This window comes from Stenella coeruleoalba, assembly GCF_951394435.1.
Source record: "Stenella coeruleoalba genome assembly, chromosome: 18".
NCBI lineage: Eukaryota > Metazoa > Chordata > Mammalia > Artiodactyla > Delphinidae > Stenella > Stenella coeruleoalba.
This window is the reverse complement of record NC_137164.1, coordinates 537310-564162: the sequence shown is the minus strand read 5'-3', so window position 1 is coordinate 564162 and position 26853 is coordinate 537310. Positions and strand designations below refer to the sequence as shown.

At 38.4% G+C, this 26853-nt stretch overlaps 1 protein-coding gene across 5 annotated transcripts in view; it reads left to right on the top strand.

The window, feature by feature from the left end:
- Positions 1-26581, top strand: part of ZMYM5 (zinc finger MYM-type containing 5) — a 33054-nt gene extending 6473 nt beyond the window's left edge. For 3 of the 5 annotated variants that reach the window (XM_079903355.1, XM_079903357.1, XM_079903356.1), the window contains exons 3-8: positions 1337-1826; positions 2065-2158; positions 12844-13129; positions 13825-13987; positions 15286-15498; positions 24997-26581. In XM_079903355.1, coding sequence (XP_079759481.1) covers positions 1416-1826; positions 2065-2158; positions 12844-13129; positions 13825-13987; positions 15286-15498; positions 24997-25755 — 1926 coding nt within the window. In that variant the 5' untranslated portion in view covers positions 1337-1415 and the 3' untranslated portion in view covers positions 25756-26581. Of the gene's footprint in view, positions 1-1336; positions 1827-2064; positions 2159-12843; positions 13130-13824; positions 13988-15285; positions 15499-24996 lie in introns of those variants that run through there. The other 2 variants (XM_079903358.1, XM_079903359.1) reach the window with 2 other exon arrangements.
- The last annotated feature ends 272 nt before the right edge of the window (positions 26582-26853 follow it).

Here is a 26853-nt window from a genome sequence, read left to right as displayed (position 1 = left end):
TTATCTTCTTATCTTCTGAGTCTTAGTTTCCTGATGGGTAAAATGGGAAAAAGAATAGTTCCTGCCTCACCTTTATAAGCATTTACTGAATTGCTATATTTAACGGCATAGCGCCTATTAAGAATAAACATTACAGAATGTATGACTGTAAGTACTATCACTTAAAATTAGTTGGGAAAATTTTAGAATAGAATGTTACTTAGTATATTTCAATATGAGATGTTTAAAATTGAATGATGACTGCTGTATGAGTGACTTTTCTTTATTATTCAACACCCATACAGATCCTACCTCCTTCACTGTCTTGAGCTTCTAAGAAAATTGAAGCCAGGATGTATAAACTTACCTCAGCTTTGCATCTATTATTTCTACATACTTACATACGTTCTAATTACAACTGGACAAAACCTTGAACAGCATGGGTTTGGACTGCACGGATCCACTTACACATAGATCTTTTTCAGTAAATACTATAGTACTGCACGATCCAGGGTTGGTTGAATCTGCGGATATGGAACCTTGGATTCGGAGGGCTAACTGTGGGACTTGAGCATCCATGGATATCCTGGGACCAGTCCCTCCGTGGACACCAAGGGACAGCCATACACTTACCTTTTCCCCTCTCGCTTTTGAGATAAAGGTGACTTTTGTTCATGATCAGTTTCACTACCAGCTGTGCACGCATCCTCCTCTTCCTCTTCTCTCATCTGCTTTCAGAGCTGTGCTTCATTGGTCGGTCACTTCTCCAGATTCTTCCAACTATGTCTCTGCTGGATCCTTTCGTTTGTCATTCTCTAGTGCATAGTAGGTACACAGAGGTGTTTGCTGAATAAAACAAAGTGGCTAAGAATTTGGAGCCTAGAGTTAGAGCCCTGAGTTTGAGTCCTATTTGGCCTTACCCAGATTCGTTTCCTAATCTGTAAAATGAATTGAATTATATCTACATCATGGGTTTTTCAGAATTTTGTATAAAAAACCTATAGCATAGTGTCTGGTGATTCCTCAACAAGGACAAAAAAAAAAAAAAAGATTCAGAAAGGTTTAATGTTGGAAGCAGAGAATTTGAAAAACAATGACAGAAGACCCTAGGGAAATAGAGTTTGGACAATATCATAGTCATTTTAGTAGATAAAAGTATATTTAGTATAATGATTGTTTTTGGACCCTGAGTTATTGGTAATTGATGGAATTATTTTGAACAACTTTCTGTTTCAAGGAAGGACTTAGATAAAATCACATAAAATAATTTAAAATTTCACTTGTGCTATTTAATTGCAATAAAATGCAATGATCATAGTACACTAGAACTTTTTTTTCTCTTCTCTCTCTGTTATAGGTTCTTTGGCATAGATAAATGTTCAGCGGGAGGATTAGACTTGACTGAACAGACTCCTGTTTTATTAGGGAGTAAAGCCATGGCAACTAGTTTCATGGACATGGCATTTGGTGACCCAGCTAGTCCTTTAGTTAATAGATCTAGAAACTCGTCAGCAGAGGATGATGATGATGATGTTGTATTTATTGAATCTATACAACCTCCTTCAAGTTCTGCTCCAATAATAGCTGATCAGAGAAATTTTATATTTGCTGCATCAAGAAATGAAAAGCTACAAGGAAATTATTCCATAATTCTTCCTTCCTCAAGAGGTTTGGCTTCTCAGAAGGGAAGTATAAGTGAGACAATTGTCATTGATGATGAAGAGGACATGGAAACAAATGGAAAGGAAAAGACAATTTCTTCTAGTTTTATTGAATGGGCACTTCCTGGAAGTAAAAACAGAACCAAAGATTTGGATTTCTCCACTTCCAGTCTTTCAAGAAGTAAGGTAAATGCTGGAATGGGTAATGGTGTTATCACTACAGAATCGACTCTGAAATTCATATTACTAATGTTACAACCTTAGAAAGAGGTATTAAGCTCTGAATGATGGGCGAGATATGAACTTAATGATTACAAATATAACATCACTATAGAATACCAGCTTGGGAGATGTCGCTAACGGACTGCAGTCGAGTAACTTTGGTGTTAATATGCAAACATACACCCCGTCTTTAACTTCACAGACCAAGACTGCAGTAGGACCTTTTAATCCTGGTAGAATGAATGTGGCAGGAGACGTTTTTCAGAACGGAGGATTTACAGCTCATCACAATCCTGGTAAGCAGTAAGTGATACTAAATATTTTCTTTCCACCCTAAGTAAATAAACTTTTGGCTGTTACTTTTAGTACCTATATCTATTTTATTCTATATGTGAAATATTTTTTGTCAACTTTCATATTAAAATAGAATTTTTTGCTAAATAAAACTGTGCAGTCTACTCTATTTTACCCAATGTGATTTATATGTGAAGTGTTTTAATTGAAAACTCCCATAACTACTACCTCCATCTTTGTTTACTAGCATCTTTATTTTAATGTAAAAGTCATAGAATAAAAAGATGGATAGTGAACTAAAGGATTAAAGTAATATTACATAACAATTAAATTTTATTTAATTTGTAATTACATAATCTGACCTTTCAATTTTTGCTTTTCAAGTGTTTACTTTTAGACTGCTTGTCTCTGATTTTTGGTTTTAAATCAGCATTTTATTAGTTGCTTCATTTTAAATTTAGAAAACTTTCTTACCTTTAAATCAGAGACTTGTTTTTTTCCCCTATTTTTTGGCGGCACCACGTGGCATACAGGATCTTAGTTCCCTGACCAGGGATTGAACCCCTGCAGTGGAAGCATTGAGTCTTAACCAGTGGACCGCCAGGAAAGTCCCAAATCAGATATCTGTATTTTAAAGACTCTTATGAGGCCAGTTGTGTTCTGGTAAAATATAATGAAAGTTATTTAAAATTTAGCAAATCTTTTTTGTGGATTTTTCATGACCTGGTGTGCTGTTTGTTTTTTCAGGTTTTTGTTTGTTTTTTGTTTGTGTTTGTTTGTTTTGGGTCATTTTAGTGCTTTTAGCTATTGACCAACTTAGAATTTTAGGAAAGGACTGGAAAGTAATTAGAACTAAGAACCGAATCACTGGTTGTTTTAATGGAATGCTAGTATTTTTTTTCTTAAAAAATTTTTTTTAATTAATCTTTTTCTCTGGTTATGAGAATATTACAGAACGTTTGAAGGAAATCATAGTTAGAAATAAGAAAATAGTATCTGTCACCTACCTTACTAAGTAGAAGTGACTGACAACTTAAAATGTTGTTTTGTTTGCTTTCAGTCTTGTGCCTCTGTGGTTCTAAAAATAGAATTTAGAGCATATTGTATTTAGTTTTGTGTTCTCTTGATTTATTTAATCTAAATTTTATTTTATTTATTTATTTGCGGTATGCGGGCCTCTCACTGTTGTGGCCTCTCCCGTTGCGGAGCACAGGCTCTGGACACGCAGGCTCAGCAGCCATGGCTCACGGGCCCAGCCGCTCCGCGGCATGTGGGATCTTCCCGGACCGGGGCACGAACCCGCGTCCCCTGCATCGGCAGGCGGACTCTCAACCACTGCGCCACCAGGGAAGCCCCTGTTATGTCATTTTAAAAGTAGAGGTTTCAGTGGCTATAAAATATTCCTTTGTCTGAGATATTTATTCCTCTACTTTTTAAGCATTTGTATGGCTTTTCATTTTTTACTATTGAAACTCTACACACTAAATGTCTTCGTTTGTATTGTTTATTAATTTCTATAGGACAGTTCTCAAACTTTTTGGTCTCAGTTTCACTCTTGGAAGTGATTGAGGATCCCAAAGTTTTTTGTTTTGTTTTTTATCTGTTATCATATTAGAAATTAAAACATAAATTTAAAAGGTATTTATTCATTTAACAAAATTATTATGTGACATATTTTTAATGAAAGATAACTACTTTCACTAAAGAAATTTAGTGAAAAGTGATGTGTTACAGTTACAGAAATTTTTTTTTAATTTTTTTATAAAGCATTTTATTTTTAAAATTTTATTTATTTTTGGCTGTGTTGGGTCTTTGTTTCTGTGCGAGGGCTTTCTCTAGTTGCATTGAGCGGGGGCCACTCTTCATCGCGGTGCGCGGGCCTCTCACTATCATGGCCTCTCTTGTTGCAGAGCACAGGCTCCAGATGTGCAGGCTCAGTAGTTGTGGCTCACTGGCCTAGTTGCTCCGCGGCATGTGAGATCTTCCCAGACCAGGGCTTGAACCCGTGTCCCCTGCATTAGCAGGCAGATTCTCAACCACTGCGCCACCAGGAAAGCCCCACAAATTTTTTGGAAGTCTGGCTTGATAGAAAACAGCAAGGTATATCTAGCTCCTCAAATTTAGTTCTACATTGAATGTGTTGCAATATCTTCTTTTGTTTGAAGTATAAGAAGAAAATCTGGCCTCACATACATACGTGGCTGTAGAATGGAACAATATTTTAGTAGCCTTTTTAGTTAATTATGGATAGTTTTTTCCTTTTCCTTTTGACACAGCACCAAAACTTGATAAGTGGTAGTTTCTTAAAAGTTCTTACAGTGTGGAATCTGAAACTATATAATGAACTTTTCATGCTTTATTACATTAAAATTCATTTATCTTTGAATGAATTTTACCTTTGTATGATTTGGTAACATTGTGCTTTAATTATTTGGAAAGTGTTGATTCACTGAGTTACCTAGGTCTTCTAAATGTTGACACCTTAGAAAGCTGTCACGCTAGCAGTGGTGGATGCAGGTTTTCAAAGACTCTGATTTTCACTCGAAAGCTCAAATTTTCTCACTGGCAACAAATACTGTTATTTTTTTGAAGTGAAAGGCTTATTTTAAGAAAATGTCAATAACCAGTTCGTTTTGTCATTCCTTTAAGGCTAGTTCAGCTTGCAGTGCAACAATTTTACAAGTGCTTTTCCACTCTTTCTCATTGTTCTTTGGTATGAAACAGAAGTGGCTTCTGGATGCTTCCCTGTTCATCATACAGAGTATTAAGATGTAGTCAGAGGCTGAAATTTAGTAAAATTAATACTAATTTTTACCTTTTCACTAAGGACTTCTGTTGGATAATAAATAATTTCACTGGCCTTTGTCCCTGGTTCTTGGGAGAGAGAATAAATCCTTGAAATTTACCAGATTCCTAATAACTAATGATTAAGGCTGAGGGTCACCAGAAAGACCAACCGTGTGATTTGAGTGTTGGGCCTTTGAGCCAGCCCAGCCTTCATGGAGGAGAGAGAGGCTGGAGATTGAGTCCAGTCACACGCAGCGAATAATCCCACCAGTCACACCCACACGATGAAACCCAGTAAAAACTCATCTGTGCCGGGTGGGTGACGCTACCCGCTTCCTCAGAGAGAGGGCGCAGAAGCTCTGGCATTGGGACCCTTCCTCACCCCGTATGTTTCTTCATTTGGCTGGTCCTGATTTGTATCCTTTAAATAAAATTGATCATAAGTATAGAGCTTTCTTGAGTTCTCTGAATCATTCTAGCAAATTATCAAATCTGAAGGGGCCTTAGGAACCTCCCACATTTACAGCCAGTTGGCCAGAAGTCTAGGTGGCATGTAAAGTGAGGGCAGTCTTGTGGACTCTGCCTTCAAAATGGGGGCTGGTGCTGACTCCAGGTAGTTATAGCATCAGAATTGTGTTGACCAGTTGTTGTTGGAAGAACAATAGGAAGTACAGGTGCTACTTTTCTTTCTTTTGTGCAAGTGCCTGGTAGTGAAGAAAATTTTACTAGTACAGTTTGGTTCCACTGCCAGCAGTTTTACCTAACATCATTGCTTCTGCCCCATTAGTGCAGATGCCAACACGATGAAAAAGGCACATAATCTTAGTTTTATTATGGAAATAGTTTGGCCTGGCAGATCCCCTTTTATTTCTTATGTAACGTTGAATAGAAGTGATCGGAGTATAAAGTCTTGTCTTGTTCTTTTTTTTGTTGACCATGCCTCGCAGCTTGCAAGATCTTGGTTCCCTAACCAGGGATTGAACCCCAGGCACTCAGCAGTGAAAGCGCCTTCTGTTGTCTTGTTCTTGACCTGGGGTGGAGGGGAAGCATTTGACATTTCATCATTTAGCGTATTCGCTTATGTCAAATATAGTAAGCTTTTTATGTTCATAATTTATTTAATAGCTTGTGTCTTAGTCTTTGCAGTTATAAACAGGTTTCTCATGAATATCTCTAAGTTTGTCACACATATTTTCTAGTGAAAAGTTTCTGTAGGTGAAATTGCCAAGTCAGATGTCAACATATTTTTAAAGCTTTTCATGGTTAATACAGAATGGTCCTCACCAAAAAATTACGGTGTTTTTTTTTGTTGTTATAATATTGTAAGCTCTCCTCAGGGGTAGGAGTATTATTAATGTTTGCTAAACTGATCATTTAGAGGTGATATCCTCTTAATGATCATTGAACTTTTAAAAATACTTTTGCAGACTTTTTATGAATTTGTTCATTTATGTTTGTCATCTACTTATTACTATGTACATCTTTTGTTTATTAATTGAGTGAAACCTGAAAAATAATATAAAAAACTTGTGATTTCTGTATTGAGTGATGTGTTAAGCTTAAAAGCGGTTGAAGATGATGTTGAAGACTTGAAATAATGTCCATTGAAAATCATTCTTTTGGATCTCTGTTTCTTTCACTCTTCTTTTTAAAATTTTTTATTGCAGTGTAATTGATTTGTTTCTTTCACTCTTATTTTTTTTCACTTATTTTTTGTTTTGTAATTATTTCCTAAATTTTACATGTATATTTTTACAAGCATGAATTACATCTTATGTACATATAAGCTCTTAAGTGAAGTTAAAACCAGAAGGCTTGCCATGTATTTCTTTTATGTTTCAGCCTTGACCGTTTTTCACCTTCTGGAGTAAATTGAAGTTGTGTATTGAATGATGAAGTGGATCAATTTAAAGGCATAGCACATAGACTGATACTTAACTGTAAAAAATCATACTGTAGTTAGATGCTATACTGTTGCTCCACTCAAATTGTGGACATAATTGAGACTAGCAAAAGTTGTTTGAAAGTAGTTTTGACTGCTCTTGGGTGTATTTTTATTCTTGTCATCCTTTTATCTCATTAATTCAAAACTGTATTTTATATTACAGTGATAATTTTCTCATGCCGTGAGGTATCAATGATTTTAAAAAGTAACAGACAAAAAGCATTAAAGGACTCCCCTGACATTCATTCATATATATGAAGACGTTCTTAACTACATTTAAACTATTTTGTTTGTGCTGTGGCAGTGAATTTCTGTTATCTTTGAAGTGTGGATGAATTTACAGTGTTCCTGGGTTCTCTAAAGTTCTATTTCGGGGGAAAAAAATTACAGAATTATATCCTTTATTTATTTTATTATTATTTTTTTAAATAAATCTATTTATTTATTTATGGCTGAGTTGGGTCTTCGTTGCTGTGCGCAGGCTTCTCATTGTGGTGGCTTCTCCTGTTGTAGAGCATCGGCTCTAGGCGTGTGGGGCTCGAGTTGTGGCTCGCAGGCTCTAGAGCTCAGGCTCAGTAGTTGTGGCGCACGGGCTTAGTTGCTCCACGGCATGTGAGATCTTCCCGGACCAGGGCTCGAACCCATGTCCCCTGCATTGACAGGTGGATTCTTAACCACCGCGCCACCAGGGAGGCCCTATCCTTTAAATAATACCATTTGGCCCAGAATTCTAAAAAGAGGGTCTACAGAGTTGTCAGGTAAAGAGTGATGGTGAAGATGTGTCTGAAGCTTTCTGAAAGGTGGAGTCACTTGTCAAAAAGGAGTTTATTTATTTATTTATTTATTTATTTATTTTTGGCTGCGTTGGGTCTTCGTTGCTGCCTGCGGGCTTTCTCTAGTTGCAGTGAGCGGGGGCTGCTCTTCGTTGCGGTGCACGGGCTTCTCATTGCGGTGGCCTCTCTTGTTGCGGTGCACGGGCACAGGCTTCAGTAGTTGTGGCGTGTGGGCTCAGTAGTTGTGGCTCATGGGCTCTATAGTGCAGGCTAAGCAGTTGTGGCACACTGGCCTAGTTCCTCCGCAGCATGTGGGATCCTCCCGGACCAGGGCTGGAACCCGTGTCCCCTGCATTGGCAGGCAGATTCTTAACCACTGCACCACCAGGGAAGCCCCAGGACTGTCTTCTTGTTGTTGCTCTTTTCACTCTTTGTTTAAGTTGGATGTAGCATAGTGAAAGCTGTCTAATTTTAGTATTAACCCTAAATTTTGTTTTTGCTTGCTGTCAGCTTTTGTAAAATTAACCAATTTTACCAGAAGACTTACAGAATAATATGGTGACCATTGTATTACTATTGTAATTGTTGTTATTATTTAGAGTCAGAGCTCCCCCAGAGTATCTTACTTTAGTTGCTGTGTGCTTCCCACTTCTATAGAATGAAGGATTTCCAGCACAGAAAAAAGAAAAAAAAATAAGAGCAAGATGAGGATTTCTGGAGTTGAGTTATATTTGAATCTAGGGCTTAAGGGTTCAAATTTTATCCTATAAAATTATGGCTCTGCATAAAGTACAAATAAAACTGTGTAATATCTTATGAAAATAAGATCATGTCCATTAGAATGGACCTTTGAGTCATTTAATCTTTTCTTTAACCTCTAGGGTAGACTGTATTTCAGTGAAAGTTCTTCAGCCATCATGTATCTTTATGTAAACAGCAAAATTTCATCAAAGAAAATACTCAGACTTAGAAATTGTTCTTGCATCTGTGTTGTATTTTTGTTGGATTATAAACATTTCTGGCTATGATACTGATTCTAGGAAGTTCTTCTTCTGATAATAATAGACTTTAATAATCGATAGGTAACTCCTGTCCCTCCTGCAGAGAATAATGGGGGACAGGGAGACAAAACATATAAAATATCGAAAGCATCACAGAGCTACAAATACACTAAAAAAATGTTTCTCATATCTGAGAAGGAGCCTCAGAGGAGTCATCTCTTACTTGGGGTTGCTTTTCTCTAACGGGTATGTGTTCAGTTCCAGAAAAGGCTGCTAAGAATCTAAGGGGAACTTTCAACAGACTCACAGGGGCCAACAAAGACGGACACTGATTTAAAATATATATATATCGACTTTTGGATTGGGGATGCTAACATAATCCAGAGTCTCAGTTTTTTTTTTCAGTTTTTCATGTAAAACTATTAGGGATATGAGGAGGCAGGCCATGTAATGAAATAAGAGAAAAAGCAGACAATAGAAATGAATCCACAAGGGGTGCAGGTACTAGGAGTATCAGACAGTCTACATTTTAACTGTAGGTTTGGCACAGCTGAAGAGAGTGTGAATGAACTGGAATATGTATCAGAGTATTATCTAGACTGAGTCAGAACCAAAAGGGGGACATACAGAAAAGAATGTAAGAGACTTAGGACATTTGATGAAAAGGACATGTAATTAATGTCCCAGAAAGAGGAAAAAAGAAATGAGGCAGAAGAGGTGTAACTGAGGATTTTCTAAAATGGAGAAAAACATCAACCCTTGAATTCGAGAACCTTTACAAATTCTGAGCAGGATAAATACGCAAGAGACCCTTAAGAGACATGTAGAGAAATCATAGTCAAAAATTGGAAGCAATCATCCGCCTGTAGATGGTAGCCTCCTTGTCCCCTGAGTAGCAAAGACTGGTCCCATGTCCTGCCTCCTGTCTGTTGTACACAGTGGGGTGTTGCTCCAGGAACTTTTGCTGTGGGCAATAAACCCAATAGCCCTTACCCAATAAACCTTTGATGTCCCCCCACCAAAAAAAAATTGGAAGCAATCGAAATGTCATCAGCAGTAGAGTGATAAATAGTATCAGCCACACAATGGAATACTCAACAATGGAAACAGATGAACGACTACCTTCAGTGTGAGTGAAACAGATGAGATGTTGAGACGAGGGTACATACTACGTGATTTCATAGGCGAAGTTCAAAATAAGGCAGAACTTATCTTTGAAGTGGGGATATGGATGGCTTGTGGGAAAGGAGGGGAGTGACTGCGTGGAAAAGACATGAGAATCCTGGAAGTTTTCTGTGTGTTTATCTGGGTGGTGGTCATAGAAGTACATATTCATTGTGAAGATGGTCATTGAGCTGTGCACTTAAGATTATAAACTTCATGTGTATGTGTTACTCTTTAACAACTAAAAACCCCACTGAGACACTGAAGTAACTTCACTAGCAGACCAACACTAAAGAAATACTAAAAGGTTGTTCTTTAGGCAGAAGAGTTTAGATGCAGGAAGAAATCAAGAATCTGTAAAACTTGGGACTTCCCTTGTGGTCCAGTGGTTGAGAATCCGTCTCGCATTGCAGGAGGTGCCTCTTTGATCCCTGGTCGGGGAACTAAGATCCCACATACCGCGGGGCAACTGAGCCCGCGAGCTCTGGAGCCTGCGCGCCACAACTAGAGAGCCCGCACACCGCAACTAATGAGCCCGCACGCCGCAACTAGGACCTGATGCAGCCAAAAAATAAGTAAATAAATAAAATAAAAAAGAATATCTAAAACTCAAATAGTGGGTCTGGTACTTACTGGAATTCTGGGCAAATCACCTCTAGCTTCTAGGACTTAATTTTCCTTGCATATAAGGAGGGATTTGGATTAAATCCTTCTGGGCCCCTTCTCTTAAAATTTATTCTGGGGATAGAGCATGGAAGAATTTGGTTGAGAGACCTTTTATTTTAGCAGTCCCCAACCTTTTTGGTGCCAGGGACTGGTTTTGTGGAAGACAGTTTTTCCACGGACGGTGGGGGGTGGAGGATGTTCCAGGAGGTGATGCAAGCGATGGGGGGATGGGGGGTGGCAGGTGAAGCTGTGCTCGTTTGGACTGCTACTGGTCCCAGGCCCAGGGGTTGGGGACCCTGTTTTATTTAGCCTGTAGAAACTAACACGATAAAATAAGAATTTGATGAAATAAGAAACTTTGAAATTAGGAGAAATTCAATAGTTGCAGTATAAACAAAGAAAACATTTGCTTTACTTATGTATGCACCAATGCTAAAGTGAAAAAAAACCTGCAGAATCTATTGAGCAGTATAGTTGATGTCTCACTTTACATAATTATATATAACTCTATCCCCTTTAAGTATGGGTAAGTGTACAAAATTAAAAAGCCCAGGGCTTCCCTGGTGGCGCAGTGGTTGAGAGTCCACCTGCCGATGCAGAGGACGGGTTCATGCCCCGGTCCGGGAGGATCCCACATGCCGCAGAGTGGCTGGGCCCGTGAGCCATGGCCGCTGAGCCTGCACGTCCGGAGCCTGTGCGCCACAACGGGAGAGGCCACAACAGTGAGAGGCCCGCGTACTGCAAAAAAAAAAAAAAAAGCCCAGAGAATTCCCTGGTGGTCCAGTGGTTAGGACTTCACACTTTCACTGCTGTGGGGCCAGGGTCAATCCCTGGTCAGGGAACTAAGATCTCACAAGCTGCGTGACGCGGCCAAAATAAAAACAAAAACAAAACTTTATGGTATATACTTCATATTTGCCAGCGTATCTTTCTGCGGAGTGAAAGAATTCCTTTGGTTACTTGTTCTGTTTTGGTTTTGCCTGTTAAGATAAAAATATCTGGAAAAGGACAAAATTAGAAGCAGCAATGGGTAGGAATTTAGAAGTGAAAACAGAGTTGTTAGTGTTGGTAGTATTATGAGAGGCGCTTAGAGCTATAATAGGTGGAGGGGCCATAGACCTTTACCTAACGACAAAAGCTATTTTTGAAGAGAGATGACAGAATAATTCAGTGCTCTCGGGCCTTGTTTCTCAAAGCTTCAACATTACTCAAGAGGTAGTTAGAAATGCAGAATCTCAGGCCCCTCCCTAGACTTACTGATTTAGAATCTCTGTTTAAACAAGATTCCCAAGTGATCGTATGCATGTTAAGGTTTGAGAGGCACTATTACCTGTACATAATATTGTACCATTTTGAAGCTAACAGTAATATACGATGGAGTCCCCGTGTGAAGGTAGGAAAGCTGGGTCTCCTGTGTAATCCACCACCTACACTAATGCCTGGGAAATAGTCTAGAAGGCTGGCAGGTAATTGTAGACAGAGTTGCCTTAAGATGCTATGTCTAAATTACATGTACTTGCAAGTATTTTGGAGGGAAGTGCACTAGTATCTACAAATTACTTGAAATACATAGAGAAGATAGATTATTTAGCGGGGTGAATAAATAGAAAACGTGATAAAGCAAAAAGTAAAATAGTATAGAATCTATATGATGGACATATTTTTCACAGTAAAATTCTTTCAGCTTTATATGCTTTAAATTTTTCATAATAAAATGTTAGGGGGAAAGCTGTTATGAAAATGGGTATCATACACCAGACTATAATCTTTATATTTGTATATTTGCTTTATTTTATAATGTATTAGTACTTTTCTCTTAGAAAAGAAAAAGTACCTTAGGAAGTACCCTGTGTACAGAACATAATGCTTTACTATATGCATTATCTCATGTAGTTTTTTTCTTCCCCTGCTGCACAGCTTGTGGGATCTTAGTTCCCTGACCAGGGATTGAACCTGGGCCATGGCAGTGAAAGCGCGCAGAGTCCTAACCACTGGACCTCCAGGGAAGTCCCTCTCATTTAGTCTTCATAACACTAATAGGTTGGGTATCATTGTGATTTGTAGCTGAGAATACCAAGACCTAGTTTAAATTACTTGCACAATCTCTAGCACAGAGGGTCTGACTTGGAGATGCTGGCTACCGCATTGCACAGTTCCGGGGCCGCCATTTCCAGTGTTGGCACAATAGAGCATCATTCACTTAGGGTACAAAGGGGAGAGTCCCCCTGGGGTTGTACAGCAAGGCTTCCTCACTATTCTCTTAGACTTCTGCAAAATGAAAAATTTAAATATTTTTCTGATGGGAGTTTTTAACTGTTCCGTGACTTTTCTTATGTGTTTTATTTTTCAAGATTCTTGGATCTCCCAGTCAGCATCCTTTCCCCGTAATCAGAAACAGCCAGGGGTGGATTCTTTATCACCAGTGGACTCACTTCCTAAACAGATCTTCCAGCCTTCTGTCCAACAGCAACCCACTAAACCAGCTAAAATCACTTGTGCAAACTGCAAAAAGCCTTTACAGAAGGGACAGACAGCTTATCAGCGAAAAGGATCAGCTCACCTCTTCTGTTCTACCACCTGCCTCTCTTCCTTCTCTCATAAGCGTACTCCAAAGAAACGCAAGGTGACATGTAAAAAGTAAGCCATACCTTTCAACATGCTTCCATATGATTGGATACTGGCAGTATGAATTGTGTCCTGAATGTACTTAGAGAGTTGCGGAAGATTCATGGATAGAATTGATGCACAGGTTTCTTCAAGTTTATGGAGCTTGAGTTGTCCTAGCATATGTCAGAGCTGTGGGTTATTTGTATTGTACTTACTCTTGGCAGGAAAATAGAGTTTAGGTATAGAAATAAATCAACCCTACCCCACCACTGCCTTTGCCTCACCCCCTTCCCCATCCTCTACCTTGGTTCTACCCGGTTGCTAACACCCTTTTTGAATGCTTCTAGAAGTCATAACCTGTGGCAAGGTCCTAAAGGTCATAACCTGTGACAACAAAATATTTTTATCTCTGAATATCTTGCCATATTATTTAGGAACTGTTAGCAATTAAACCAAAATGTGGATTTTTCTAGATCCAAAAGTTATAGTTGATTCTTAGGATTAAATCATGAGAAAATGAAAAATGTCAATTATTGTTCATATATATTTGACTTTTATTAAAATGCAATGTTCTTAGGGAGTTCCCTGGTGGCCTAGTGATTAAGATTCTGGGCTTTCACTGCCATGACCCGAGTTCAGTCCCTGGTGGGGGAAATGAGCCACTCAGCATGGCCAAAAAATAAGAATGCAGTGTTCTTAAATTGTGTCTATCCCTTGTGTTTCAGAGGTGCACCTGCAAAACAGGCTACTCTTGTTCCTCAAGGGGAGTCAAGTGAATCCTTCCAAAAATTTTGTGGTACGTCTTTGTCTCCCTATGAAGGTAACCAGAATCTTCGAAAAAGAGTTCTGAATAAATCAAGGTGTACAATCTGCAGTAAACTAACAGAGGTCTGTGATTTTATATCTTAAGTTATTATCTAGGTTTACAGCGATAATTTTAACTTTAGGTGCTATTATATGTTCTGCCATCTACCTAATGGATGAGTCTTGAATCTACTCAGTGAAGTTGAAGGGAATAATAAGCATATGTTAGAATTGTCTCATAACAAATGTCCCACCCCATAGTATGGGGGGTAATCATCCATTTGTGTGGAACTGAATGTACTCATAAAGAGAGCAATAGTTTTATGGTGGATTTTGTTCTTATTAGCCACAGTAAATGAAAATGTAGGTTCAGGACATGAAGGAAACAACCAGTCCTACAAGAACACGTAGAACAGGTGGAGTGAAAGTATGTAGGTCACTTCACATTTCTTAGGCGGTATTGCCATCTTCCCAGGCATCCAGGGACTCCCCACTTAACATGGTCTTTGGTAACTGAATTTGGTCTGGATTACCCTGAAGCCGTGTAAATCCCAGACACAATTTTATCTTAGCTACCATAGAGCTGAGCAAAGCAAGAACTTAGGTATATACAGACTCCATCCTGAATGTGGGTGATACTGGTTCCCTTCGCCCACCCCCCACCCCAGTTTTCTAGGGCAGTGAAGTTTATAATACCTACAAATTCCCAATCCACTTATTTTTAAGCAGGTCATATCAAAACCTGCTAACCATTTCCTGTAATTTTTTTTTATAAATTTATTTCTTTAATTTATTTTTGGCTGTGTTGGGTCTTTGTTGCTGCACATGGGCTTTCTCTAGTTGTGGCAAGTGGGGGCTACTCTTCATTGTGGTGCGCAGGCTTCTCATTGTGGTGGCTTCTCTTGTTGCAGAGCAGGGGCTCTGGGCGCGAGGGCTTCAGTAATTGCAGCACGTGGGCTCAGTAGTTGTGGCTCACAGGCTCTGGAGCGCAAGCTCAATAGTTGTGGGGCAAGGTCTCAGTTGCTCTGCAGCATGTGGGATCTTCCCGGACCAGGGCTCGAACCCATGTCCCCTGCATTGGCAGGCGGATTCTCAACCACTGCACCACCAGGGAAGCCCCTGTAATTCTAAAATGTCTGATTTTGTTGCTTTTTGTTCTATGAATCTTACTTTTCCTTTTATAAAATCAAAGCACAATTTTACAAAGAAATCAAAGATAAAAATGAAAGAATAGTGAAATGTGCTTTTGTAAAGTCTTTTACGTGAATGTTTCATCCACTGAGAAATTACTAAAGGTTCTTTATTTCTGTTGAAAAAACTAGGTATCTCGTGTATGGTGCTAATCCAGTTCATTTATTTAATAAATTGGTTTTTGTTTTTAGATTCGGCATGAAGTCAGCGTTAACAATGTAACACATAAGCTGTGCAGTAACCAGTGCTTTAACAAGTACAGGTTGGCCAATGGTCTAGTGATGAATTGCTGTGAGCAGTGTGGGGAGTACCTGCCCAGCAAAGGTGCTGGAAACCATCTCCTAGTCATTGAAGGTCAGCAGATGAGATTTTGCTGCCAAAGTTGTGTTAACGAATATAAACAGGTAATTCTTTTTTAATGAGTTTTAAATGATCAAGTTTGCAGTAACTTCTCCCTTGATAGCTTACATGAAGCATATTTATCTTAGAATCTCATATGGTTCCATTTCTGTCAGTCTCTCATCTCATACTCAAATGAGTATTAAAATTAATTGTTGTAAGTAAGCTTGTTTTAAGTCTTTATGTTTTGCAGACGTTACAATGAGTAATTCTTTTCTCTACCATTTTGCACTCCCACTGACAACTTGATAGTTCCAATTATTCTGTAGTCTCAACAAAATTTGGTGTTGTCTGTATTGATTTAATCTATTCTAGTGGGTATGAAATGATTGTCTCATTGTGGTTTTAATTTCCTGATAACTACTGTTCCTTTCTCATCACTCATATATCTTCTTTTGTAAAGTATCCAAGTTTTAGCTCACTTTTTTTATTGGATTGTCTTTCTATTATTGAGTTGTAGGAATTCTTTTTATATATTCTGGATACATATCTTTTGTAAAATAAATGTGTTTAGAAGATTTTTCTCCTGGACAATGTTTTGTCTTTTCGTTTTCCTAATGTTGGTTTTGAAAAGCCCAAGTTTTAAATTTTGATAAAGTCCAGTTTACTATTTGCCTTTCTGATTAGTACTTTTTGTGTCTTGTTTAGGGACTCTGCCTACCAAGGTTATGAAGATATTTACCTATGTTGTCTTATAAGCTTTTTAGTTTTAGATTTTATGTTTACATCTGTGATCCATCTCAAGTTAATTTTGTGTATGGTGTGAGGTAGGGATTAAGGAAGTGTCATCTTCCTGATTTCAAGACATTAAAAACCTCAAAACATCGCATCATACACCATAAATTTGTACAGTTTTTATCAATTTTACTTCAGTAAACCTGGGAAAAAAGACATTAAAAAGCCATAGTAATCAAAGTGGTATGGTATTGGCATATAAACAAATAGATCAATAGAATAGACAGGCCAGAAATAGAACCACACAAATACAGTCAGTTGATTTTAGAAGAAAGTACAAAATCATTTGGATGGGAAAAGCAAGATTTTTTTCAGCAGATGGTGCTGGAACAATTTTTTTGTTGGTATGGACATAAATAAGCCAGACCTCAGATTATCCCACACAAACATTAATTAAAAAAAAATAATTTAACATGGATCCTCAATGTAAAACCAGGAATGTTCTTAACCCCATTTCACTGGACGAGGGTTTAAATGGTTAGCTTTTAAGGAAAAGTAACTCTGAAGTGCGAGGCTTATTACACAGTAGAGGAAACAGTGGATACCCATAGTTGATTTTTTAGTTTTTGCAAGGAAGGCTTATTTATGTTATCTTTATTATCTTCTTTGTATATATTATGCCTCATATTTAACAAAGCTTTTGGGTGCAGCTTATAGAAGATTGCAGTCACGTTATCGTTTCAAAAGAGTACATGTCAAAACTACCTTCTGCTTGAGGGCAGACAGCAGAAGCAAGAAGAACTACAATTCTGCAGCCTGTGGAAGGAAAGCCACATTCACAGAAAAATAAACAAAATGAAAAGGCAGAGGACTTTGTACCAGATGAAGGAACAAGATAAAACCCCAGAAAAACAACTAAATGAAGTGGAGATAGGCAACCTTCCAGAAAAAGAATTCAGAATAATGATAGTGAAGATGATCTAGGACCTCAGAAAAAGAATGGAGGCAAAGATCAAGAAGATGCAAGAAATATTTAACAAAGACCTAGAAGAATTAAAGAACAAACACCTAGAAGAATTAAAGAACAACAGAGATGAACAATACAATAACTGAAATGAAAAATACACTAGGAGGAATCAGTAGCAGAATAACTGAGGCAGAAGAATGGGTAAGTGACCTGGAGGACAGAATGGTGGAATTCACTGCTGCAGAACAGAATAAAGAAAAAAAATGAAAAGAAATGAAGGCAGCCTAAGAGACCTCTGGGACAACATTAAACGCAACAACATTCGCATTATAGGGGGTGTCCCAGAAGGAGAAGAGAGAGGGGAAGGACCTGAGAAAATATTTGAAGAGATTATAGTCGAAAGCTTCCCTAATATGGGAGAAGAAATAGCCACCAAAGTCCAGGAAGCACAGAGAGCCCCAGGCAGGATAAACCCAAGGAGAAACAATCTGAGACACATAGTAATCAAACTGGCAAAAATTAAAGACAAAGAAAAATTCTTGAAAAGAACAAGGGAAAAACGACAAATAACATACAAGGGAACTCCCATTAGGTTAACAGCTGATTTCTCAGCAGAATACAAGCCAGAAGGGAGTGGCCTGATACATTTAAACTGATAAAAGGGAAGAACCTACAACCAAGATTACCCAGCAAGGATCTCATTCAGATTCAACGGAGAAATCAAAAGCTTTACAGACAAACAAAAGCTAAGAGAATTCAGCACCACCAAACCAGCTCTACAGCAAATGCCAAAGGAACTTCTCTAAGTGGGAAACACAAGAGAAGAAAAGGACCTACAAAAACAAATGCATAACAATTAAGAAAATGGTCATAGGAACATCCACATAGATAATTACCTTAAACGTGAATGGATTAAATGCTCCAACTAAAAGACACAGGCTCACTGAATGGTTACAGAAACAAGACCCATATATATGCTGTCTACAAGAGACCCGCTTCAGACCTAGACACACATACAGACTGAAAGTGAGGGGATGGAAAAAGATATTCCATGCAAATGGAAATCAAAAGAAAGCTGGGGTAGCAATACTCATACAGATAAAATAGACTTTAAAATAATGTTACAAGAGACAAGGAAGGACACTACATAATGATCAAGGGATCAATCCAAGAAGAATTTATAAGAATTATAAATATATATGCACCCAACATAGGAGCACCTCAATACATAAGACAACGGCTAGCAGCTATAAAAGAGGAAATCAACAGTAACACAATAATAGTGGGGGGCTTTAACACCTCACTTACACCAATGGACAGATCATCCAGACAGAAAAGTAATAAGGAAACACAAGCTTTAAATGACAAAATAGACCAGATAGATTTAATTGATATTTATAGGACATTCCATCCAAAAACGGCAGATTACACTTTCTTCTCAAGTGCACACGGAAAGTTCTCCAGGATAGATCACATCTTGGGTCACAAATCAAGCCTCAGTAAATTTAAGAAAATTGAAATCATATCAAGTATCTTTTCTGACCACAGCGCTATGAAATTAGAAATCAATTACAGGGATAAAAATGTAGAAAACGCAAACACGTTGGAGGCTAAACGATATGTTACTAAATAACCAAGAGATCTCTAAAGAAATCAAAGAGGAAATTAAAAAATACCTAGAGACAAATTACAATGAAAACACAACGATCCAAAGCCTATGGGATTCAACAAAAGCAGTTCTAAGAGGAAAGTATATAGCAATACAAGCCTACCTCAAGAAACAAGAAAAACCTCAAACAATCTAAACTTACATCTAAAGGAACTAGAGAAAGAAGAACAAACAAAACCCAAAATTAGTAGAAGGAAATAAATCATAGAAGATTAGAGCAGAATAAATGAAATAGAAACAAAACAATAGCAAAGATCAATAAAACTAAAAGCTGGCTCTTTGAGAAGATAAACAAAATTAATAAACCTTTAGCCAGACTCATCAAGAAAAAGAGGGAGAGGACTCAAATCAATAAAATTAGAAATAAAAAAGGAGAAGTTACAACAGACACTGCAGAAATACAAAGCATCCTAAGATAGACTACTACAAGCAACTCTATGCTAATAAAATGGACAACCTGGAAGAAATGGACAAATTCTTAGAAATGTATAACCTTCCAAGACTGAACCAGGAAGAGGTAGAAAATATGAACAGACCAATCACAAGTAATGAAATTGAAACTGTGATTTAAAATATTCCAACAACCAAAAGTCCAAGACCAGATGGCTTCACAGGTGAATTCTATCAAACATTTAGAGAAGAGCTAACACCCATCCTTCTCAAACTCTTCCAAAAAATTGCAGAGGAAGGAACACTCCCAAACTCATTCTATGAGTCCACCATCACTCTGATACCAAGACCAGACAAAGACACCAAAAAAAAAAAGAAAATTACAGACCTGTATCACTGATGAATATAGATACAGAAATCCTCAACAAAATACTTGCAAACAGAATCCAATAACACACTAAAAGGATCATACACCATGATCAAGTGGGATTTATCCCAGGGATGCAAGGATTCTTCAGTATACGCAAATCAATCCGTGTGATACAGCATATTAACAAATTGAAGAATAAAAACCATATGATCATCTCAAAAGACGCAGAAAATCTTTTGACAAAAGTCAACACCCATTTATGATAAAAAACTGTCCAGAAAGTGAGCATAGAGGGAACCTACCTCGACATAATAAAGGCCATATATGACAAACCCACAGCAAACATCATTCTCAATGGTGAAAAACTGGAAGCATCTCCTCTAAGATTAGGAAAAAGACAAGGATGTCCGCTCTCACCACAGTTATTCAACATAGTTTTGGAAGTCCTAGCCATAGCAGTCAGAGAAGAAAAAGAAATCAAAGGAATACAAATCGGAAAAGAAGAAGTAAAACTGTCACTGTTTGCAGATGACATGATACTATACATAGAGAATCCTGAAGATGCCACCAGGAAACTACTAGAGCTAATCAATGAATTTGGTAAAGTTGCAGGATACAAATTTAATGCACGTAAATCTCTTGCATTTCTATACACTAACAACAAAAGATCAGAAAGAGAAATTAAGGAAACAATCCCATTCACCATTGCAACAAAAAGAATAAAATACCTAAGAAATAAACCTACCTAAGGAGACAAAAGATCTGTATGCAGTAAAGTATAAGACTCTGATGAAAGAAATTAAAGATGGTACAAACAGATGGAGAGATATACCATGTTCTTCGATTGGAAGAATCAATATTGTGAAAATGACTATACTCCCCAAAGCAAACTACAGATTCAGTGCAATCCCTATCAAATTACCAGTGGCACTTTTTAAAAACCTGGAACAAAAAACCTTAAAATTTGTATGGAGACACAAAAGACCCTGAATAGCCAAAGCAGTCTTGAGGGGGAAAAAAACGGAGCTGGAGGAAACAGGCTCCCTGACTTCAGACTATACTACAAAGCTACAGTAATCAAGACAGTATGGTAGTGGCACAGAAACAGAAATATAGATCAATGGAACAGGATAGACAGCCCAGAGATAAATCCACGCACAAATGGTCACCTTATCTTTGATAAAGGAGGCAAGAATATACAATGGAGAAAAGACAGCCTCTTCAATAAGTGGTACTGGGCAAACTGGACAACTATATGTAAAAGAATGAAATTAGAACACTCCCTAACACCATACACAAAAATCAATGGAACAGGATAGAAAGCCCAGAGATAAATCCACGCACAAATGGTCACCTTATCTTTGATAAAGGAGGCAAGAATATACAATGGAGAAAAGACAGCCTCTTCGATAAGTGGTGCTGGGCAAACTGGACAACTACATGTAAAAGAATGAAATTAGAACACTCCCTAACACCATACACAAAAATAAACTCAAAATGGATTAAATTCCTAAATGTAAGGCCAGACACTATAAAACTCTTAGAGGAAAACATAGGAAGAATACTCTTTGACATAAACCACAGCAAGATCTTTTTTGACCCACCTCCCAGAGTAATGGAAATAAAAACAAAAATAAACAACCAGGACCTAATGAAACTTAGTTTCTTTTGTTGTGCAAAAGCTTTTATAAACAAGATGAAAAGACAGCCCTCAGAATGGAAGAAAATATTTGCAATATTGTCCACGAATCAATGGACAAAGGATTAATCTCCAGAATATATAAACAGCTCATGCAGCTCAATATTAAAACAAACAACCCAGTCAAAAAATGGGCAGAAGACCTAAGTGACATTTCTCCAAAGAAGACATACAGATGGCCAAGAGGCATATGACAAGCTTCTCAGCATCACTGATTATTAGAGAAATGCAAATCAAAACTACAATGAGATATCACCTCACACCAGTTAGAATAGGCATCATCAGAAAATCTGCAAACAACAGATGCTGGAGAGGGTGTGGAGAAAAGGGAACCCTCTTGCACTGTTGGTGGGAATGTAAATTGATAGAGCCACTATAAGGAACAGTATGGAGTTTCCTTAAAAAACTAAAAATAGAATTACCGCATGGCGCAGCAATCTCACTACTGGGCATATACCCAGAGAAAACCATAATTCAAAAAAACACATGCACCCCAGTGTTCATTGCAGCACTATTTACAGTAGCCAGATCATGGAAGCAACCTAAATGCCCATAGACAGACGAATGGATAAAGAAGATGTGGTACCTATATACAATGGAATATTACTTAGCCATAAAAGGGAATGAAATTGGGTCATTTGTAGAGACGTGGATGGATCTAGAGACTGTCATACAGAGTGAAGTAAGTCAAAAAGAGAAAAACAAATATCGTATATTAACTCATATATGTGGAACCTAGAAAAATGGTACAGATGAACCGGTTTTCAGGGCAGAAATAAGAGACACAGATGTAGAGAACAAACGTATGGACACCAAGGGGTGAAAGTGGCAGGGGTGGTGGTGGTGGTGGGATGAATTGGGAGATTGGAATTGACATATATACACTAATATGTATAAAATAGATAACTAATAAGAACCTGCTGTATATAAAATTCAAAAAAAATTATATTGATTACATGTTGAATGACAATATTTTGGGTATAAAAGGTTAAATTAAAAAAATACTCTCTGCTTTGGTAATAAGTAACTATCTTAAGTCATATTTGTACGTGGGTGTGTATGTGTGTGTGGATGATTGACCTGTACCTGCTTAGGCTCTGTGCTTTTGCTCAGTTAAGAACAATGAGTTCATAAACTTCAGACAGATACACTGCTTACCCTCTGAAGAACGTAAGGATGGCTCATAGCTTATCAGTCTTTACTTTTAAACGAACCCCGGAGGGGGTACAAATGGGAAAGTGAACATAGTCGAAACAGGCAGCAGCCACTTATTCAGAATTGCTGGAATAACTATCCTGACTGCCACTCTGATCCCCCCCCAAAGTGTCTTTTTGTCTTCTACCATGCATGTGTCAGTCATGTACATAGCTCATAAGCAGTTGGCAAGCACAGGAATGATATTTCTGTATAATACAGAAGTTTTGTAAATGTGCTTTCCCCGTACCACGTTAGTGTTTATAAGTGGTTAGTGGCAGGCCTTCACGATAGAAAGCCTTGGTGATACATGAGGACCTTAAGGAAAAACTGGCTTATCAGTTAGTGGCTTATCTCAGAATAGCATGCACAGTCATCAGTGTAAAGATGGAATCTGGGTCTTGGCCACTGACCTAATGGGGGGTGATTTTGTCCCCCTGGGGACATTTGTCAAGGTCTTCCAACATTTTTTTTTTATCACAACTGGGAGAGTGCTCCTGGCATCACTGAGTGGGGGCCAGACAGGCCTTCACAACAAAGCATTATCTGGCCATGTATCAGTGGTGCCAGAGTTGAAAAAGGATGAGTAGGTGGCTGGAGAGTGAGTGTGTGTGATAAGCACAGTGAGAAGGAGAACTAATTGTGCATCTTCCTCATTGAGAAGTCAATAGTGATGCCTAAAACTGGGAGGAAAAATCAGTAAAAGCAATACAAACATGTTATTTTGATATTTGGAAGTGAACACGAAAAGAATCAGCTAAAAATGTTGAAAGTTGTTAACTTCTGGGAACGGGGGGGGGGTTAATTAGTTTAATTGTTTGTTTTAATTAGCCAGGTATCATTAGTTGATGTTCTTTATTAAATGTATATTCAATTTCAAATAAATAAAACCTTTGAACTATGTTAAAGATACTGAATTTCAGAGAAGTGTCATACCGAAAGTCACACAGCTAGATTTGACCTCACACCTGAAACCTTAATTAACGTGGGGAAGTAAGATCCCGCAAGCCGCGTGGTGTGGCCAAAAAAATGTACATAGTATATATGCTCTAGTGCATCTGATACCAACATTTAATTATACGAACGCCATGAGTTCCCTGAGGCTAGGATCTACATTGGATTCGATTTAGTGATCTCCAGGATGATGAGTCTTAGATGTGTGGGGAATTATAACAACTTGACTGCCTACTCACTACCGAGAAACTCAGGAAGGGAAGAAATAAGCCCAAGGCTTGGGTTTGGTTATGTTAAAAAAAAAAAATTACTCTAACAGTCCTTGGCGTTCTGTTGCTTCTTAAATATGCTCTTCTGGTTATAGTCTTATCCAATCCCATAGTTTCAGTGAATACATATTTTGATGACTTCCGGAATATATCGATAGATCGTATTTCTTCAGTTTCACACTAGTACATCCATCTAATTTCCATTTGAATGTTCCACAGGTATCTCAAACTCTGTGTCTAAAACTGAAACTCCAAACCTGCTTTCCTTCTTTGTTTCCCAAATCAGTAAACAGCCCCAACCGGTCAGAAACTTCCCCCATCCTGGCAGAAACTTCGGTTACGTTTGCTCCTCTGTCTTCGTCCCCAGAGCCGCTCAGTTACCAGCTAACCCATATTCTACTCCCTACCCTCTCCCGGCGCTGTCTCCAGCACCACACCCTCGACGTGCCCGCCCTCCCCTCTTGCCCAAACTGCCCCCCAGCCTCCTGGCCTGTCTGTACCCCGGCCTTCCTGAGCACCGGAGACGGCTGTGCCATCAGAGCAGTCTTTCTTGAGCACAAACCTGATCGTGTCACTCCTGCTTCTCTTAGCTCAGCGCTGTGTCTGCGTTCGGGACTGAATCAACAATGCTCTTAGTTCCTTGAGCGCCGTTGGATACTGTGGTCCCTGTACTAAAATGTTACAGCTAGCAGGATGTCCTTCACAGTGTATGCACCTGTGTTATTTTGACTGTGTTTTTGCATTTTTATTTTATTGACTCCAGAGAGCTAATGTGTCTTTTCATGGGATGGAGTCATATACTGTGTGGTACCTTGTGACGGACTTTCACATATCATAACTGTTTTCAAGGTGCATCCAAGTCATAGCATATATCTTTACTGCACTTAACTTTTATTGCCAAATAATATTCCATTGTATGGATAACACCACATTGTTACTTCTCCTTTTTGGTTACTGTGACTAGTGTTGCTGTGAACACTTTGTGCAAGTCTTTGTGTGGACATATGTCTTCATTTTTGCATTGTTGGTAACTTTGAGGAGTTGCCCCTGTGTTCCCAGGCAGTAGCACCATTTTACATGGCCACCAGCTCCTGAGGAGGTTCCAGTGTTTCCACACCTCTGTTAATGCTTGTCATCATCTCTTTTTTCATTACAGCCATCCTAGTGGGTGTGAATGGGTATGTGGTGGTATTGATTTGTATTTCTTTGATGATTAATGATAAGCATCTTTTTATGTGCTTATTGGGCATTTGTATATACATTAATTTTTTTCAGTGTTAATAATTTAAATAAAATTGTAATCTATTTTTCCTCAGATGATGGAAACAAACTCAAAAAAAGTGCTAGCATCAGAAAACAGAAAAAGGAATGCTGTTAGAGAAGAAAATGAAAGAGAATTGTATGGGTCATTGAATATACTTTTGGAAAAAATAGAAAGAATACCAGTGAAAAAGGAAAAGACTTCAGAACTACAAGTTTCAGCAGAATGTAGCCAAGATACACCATTGGTCCAACAGGATGTGAATTTACCTCCTTCTGTGTCAACCATAGCTGATAAATTTCAAGAGCAACTGGAAGAGAAACAAGCAGAAGACTCCATTATACCAGCTGTGCTTTCTGCAGATCCGGGTACATGGCCCCGAATTTTGAGTATTAAAGAAAGGGACACTCTAGTTGAAAATGATCCACCTCAAGTGAGAAATTTTAACTTTCCAAAGGACAGTACAGGGAGGAAGTTTTCAGAAACTTACTATACAAGAATTCTTCCAAATGGTGAAAAAACCACTAGATCCTGGTTACTTTATTCGACCTCGAAAGATTCTGTGTTTTGTCTATATTGCAAACTCTTTGGGGAAGGAAAAAATCAACTAAAGAATGAGAATGGGTGCAAAGATTGGCAGCATTTATCACATATTCTTAGCAAACATGAGGAGAGTGAAATGCACATCAACAATAGTGTTAAATATTCAAAATTAAAATCTGATTTGAAAAAAAGTAAAACTGTGGAACACAGATTACAGGAGAACATGGGAAAGGAGGGCGTGAAGCTGTTGTACACCTTAGACCTGATCTGACATGATGAGGTCGCACACTTACTCAGGCCTGTACCCTGACAGTTGGTGCCTCTGTGCTGAGGCTCCCAGACGGAGTGATTCATCAGCTCATTAGCAATAAGTATCATAGCAAGTAACTAGTGAAGATGGTTTCTGCTCCAGATTCTAAAGCTAATTGGATTTGTAGTGATTAATGCCGATTTCAGTGAAGGCAATTGTTGATCTTTTCAGTTTTTCAATTCACACCTTTTAAAACGGGCACTTCAGGGCTTCCCTGGTGGCGCAGTGGTTGAGAGTCCGCCTGCCGATGCAGGGGACCAGGGTTCGTGCCCCGGTCCGGGAGGATCCCACATGCCGCGGAGCGGCTGGGCCCGTGAGCCATGGCCGCTGAGCCTGCGCGTTGGAGCCTGTGCTCCGCAGCGGGAGAGGCCACAACAGTGAGAGGCCCGCGGACCGCAAAAAAAAAAATAAATAAATAAATAATAAACTGGGCACTTCAGGGCTGACATTTGACTGGTGTGGCTAATACTCTGAAAGAGGGAGGGAAAGACTTGAATTTATCAGTACCAGTGGAACAAGGTGCTTAGGTGGACAAGCGTTGTTGTTCAGAGAGAGACGGGATCTGAGACTGCCGCTTTCTGCCGTTAAACCAAATACTTACGGTTCATTTCATTTGGGCAAAATGTTATTTTATTATTTGAGCAAAGCAGCATCATTTGTCATGTTAAATAGATTAAAGTGATGAATTTTGTGTTTTATTGGTTTTGTTTTAACTTAATTTGTAAATGTTTTAGCTTTTATTGTCATGTAAAAACTATAAGCATAAAGAGTGTATACCTATTTTTATGTTGGTACAAATATAAGAAATATTAAAATAAAAATATAGTAAGTTAACCTTTTTGTGTTGTGGCATTTTTTTCTTTTCATCTGAAAGAAAAATACACTTACGAAAATTAAGGGTGTCAGTTTTTTCAGTTGGTTAATCAGTGTTCCCTTCACCATGTATTGACTAATTCTCCCTTTGTTTCTGGTTTCTGACAGCAGTTCTGTTGTGTATCCCATCCTTACATACACTTGTTTCAAGGCTTTTCCTGTGAGCGGTGCCTGAGCAGATCGAGA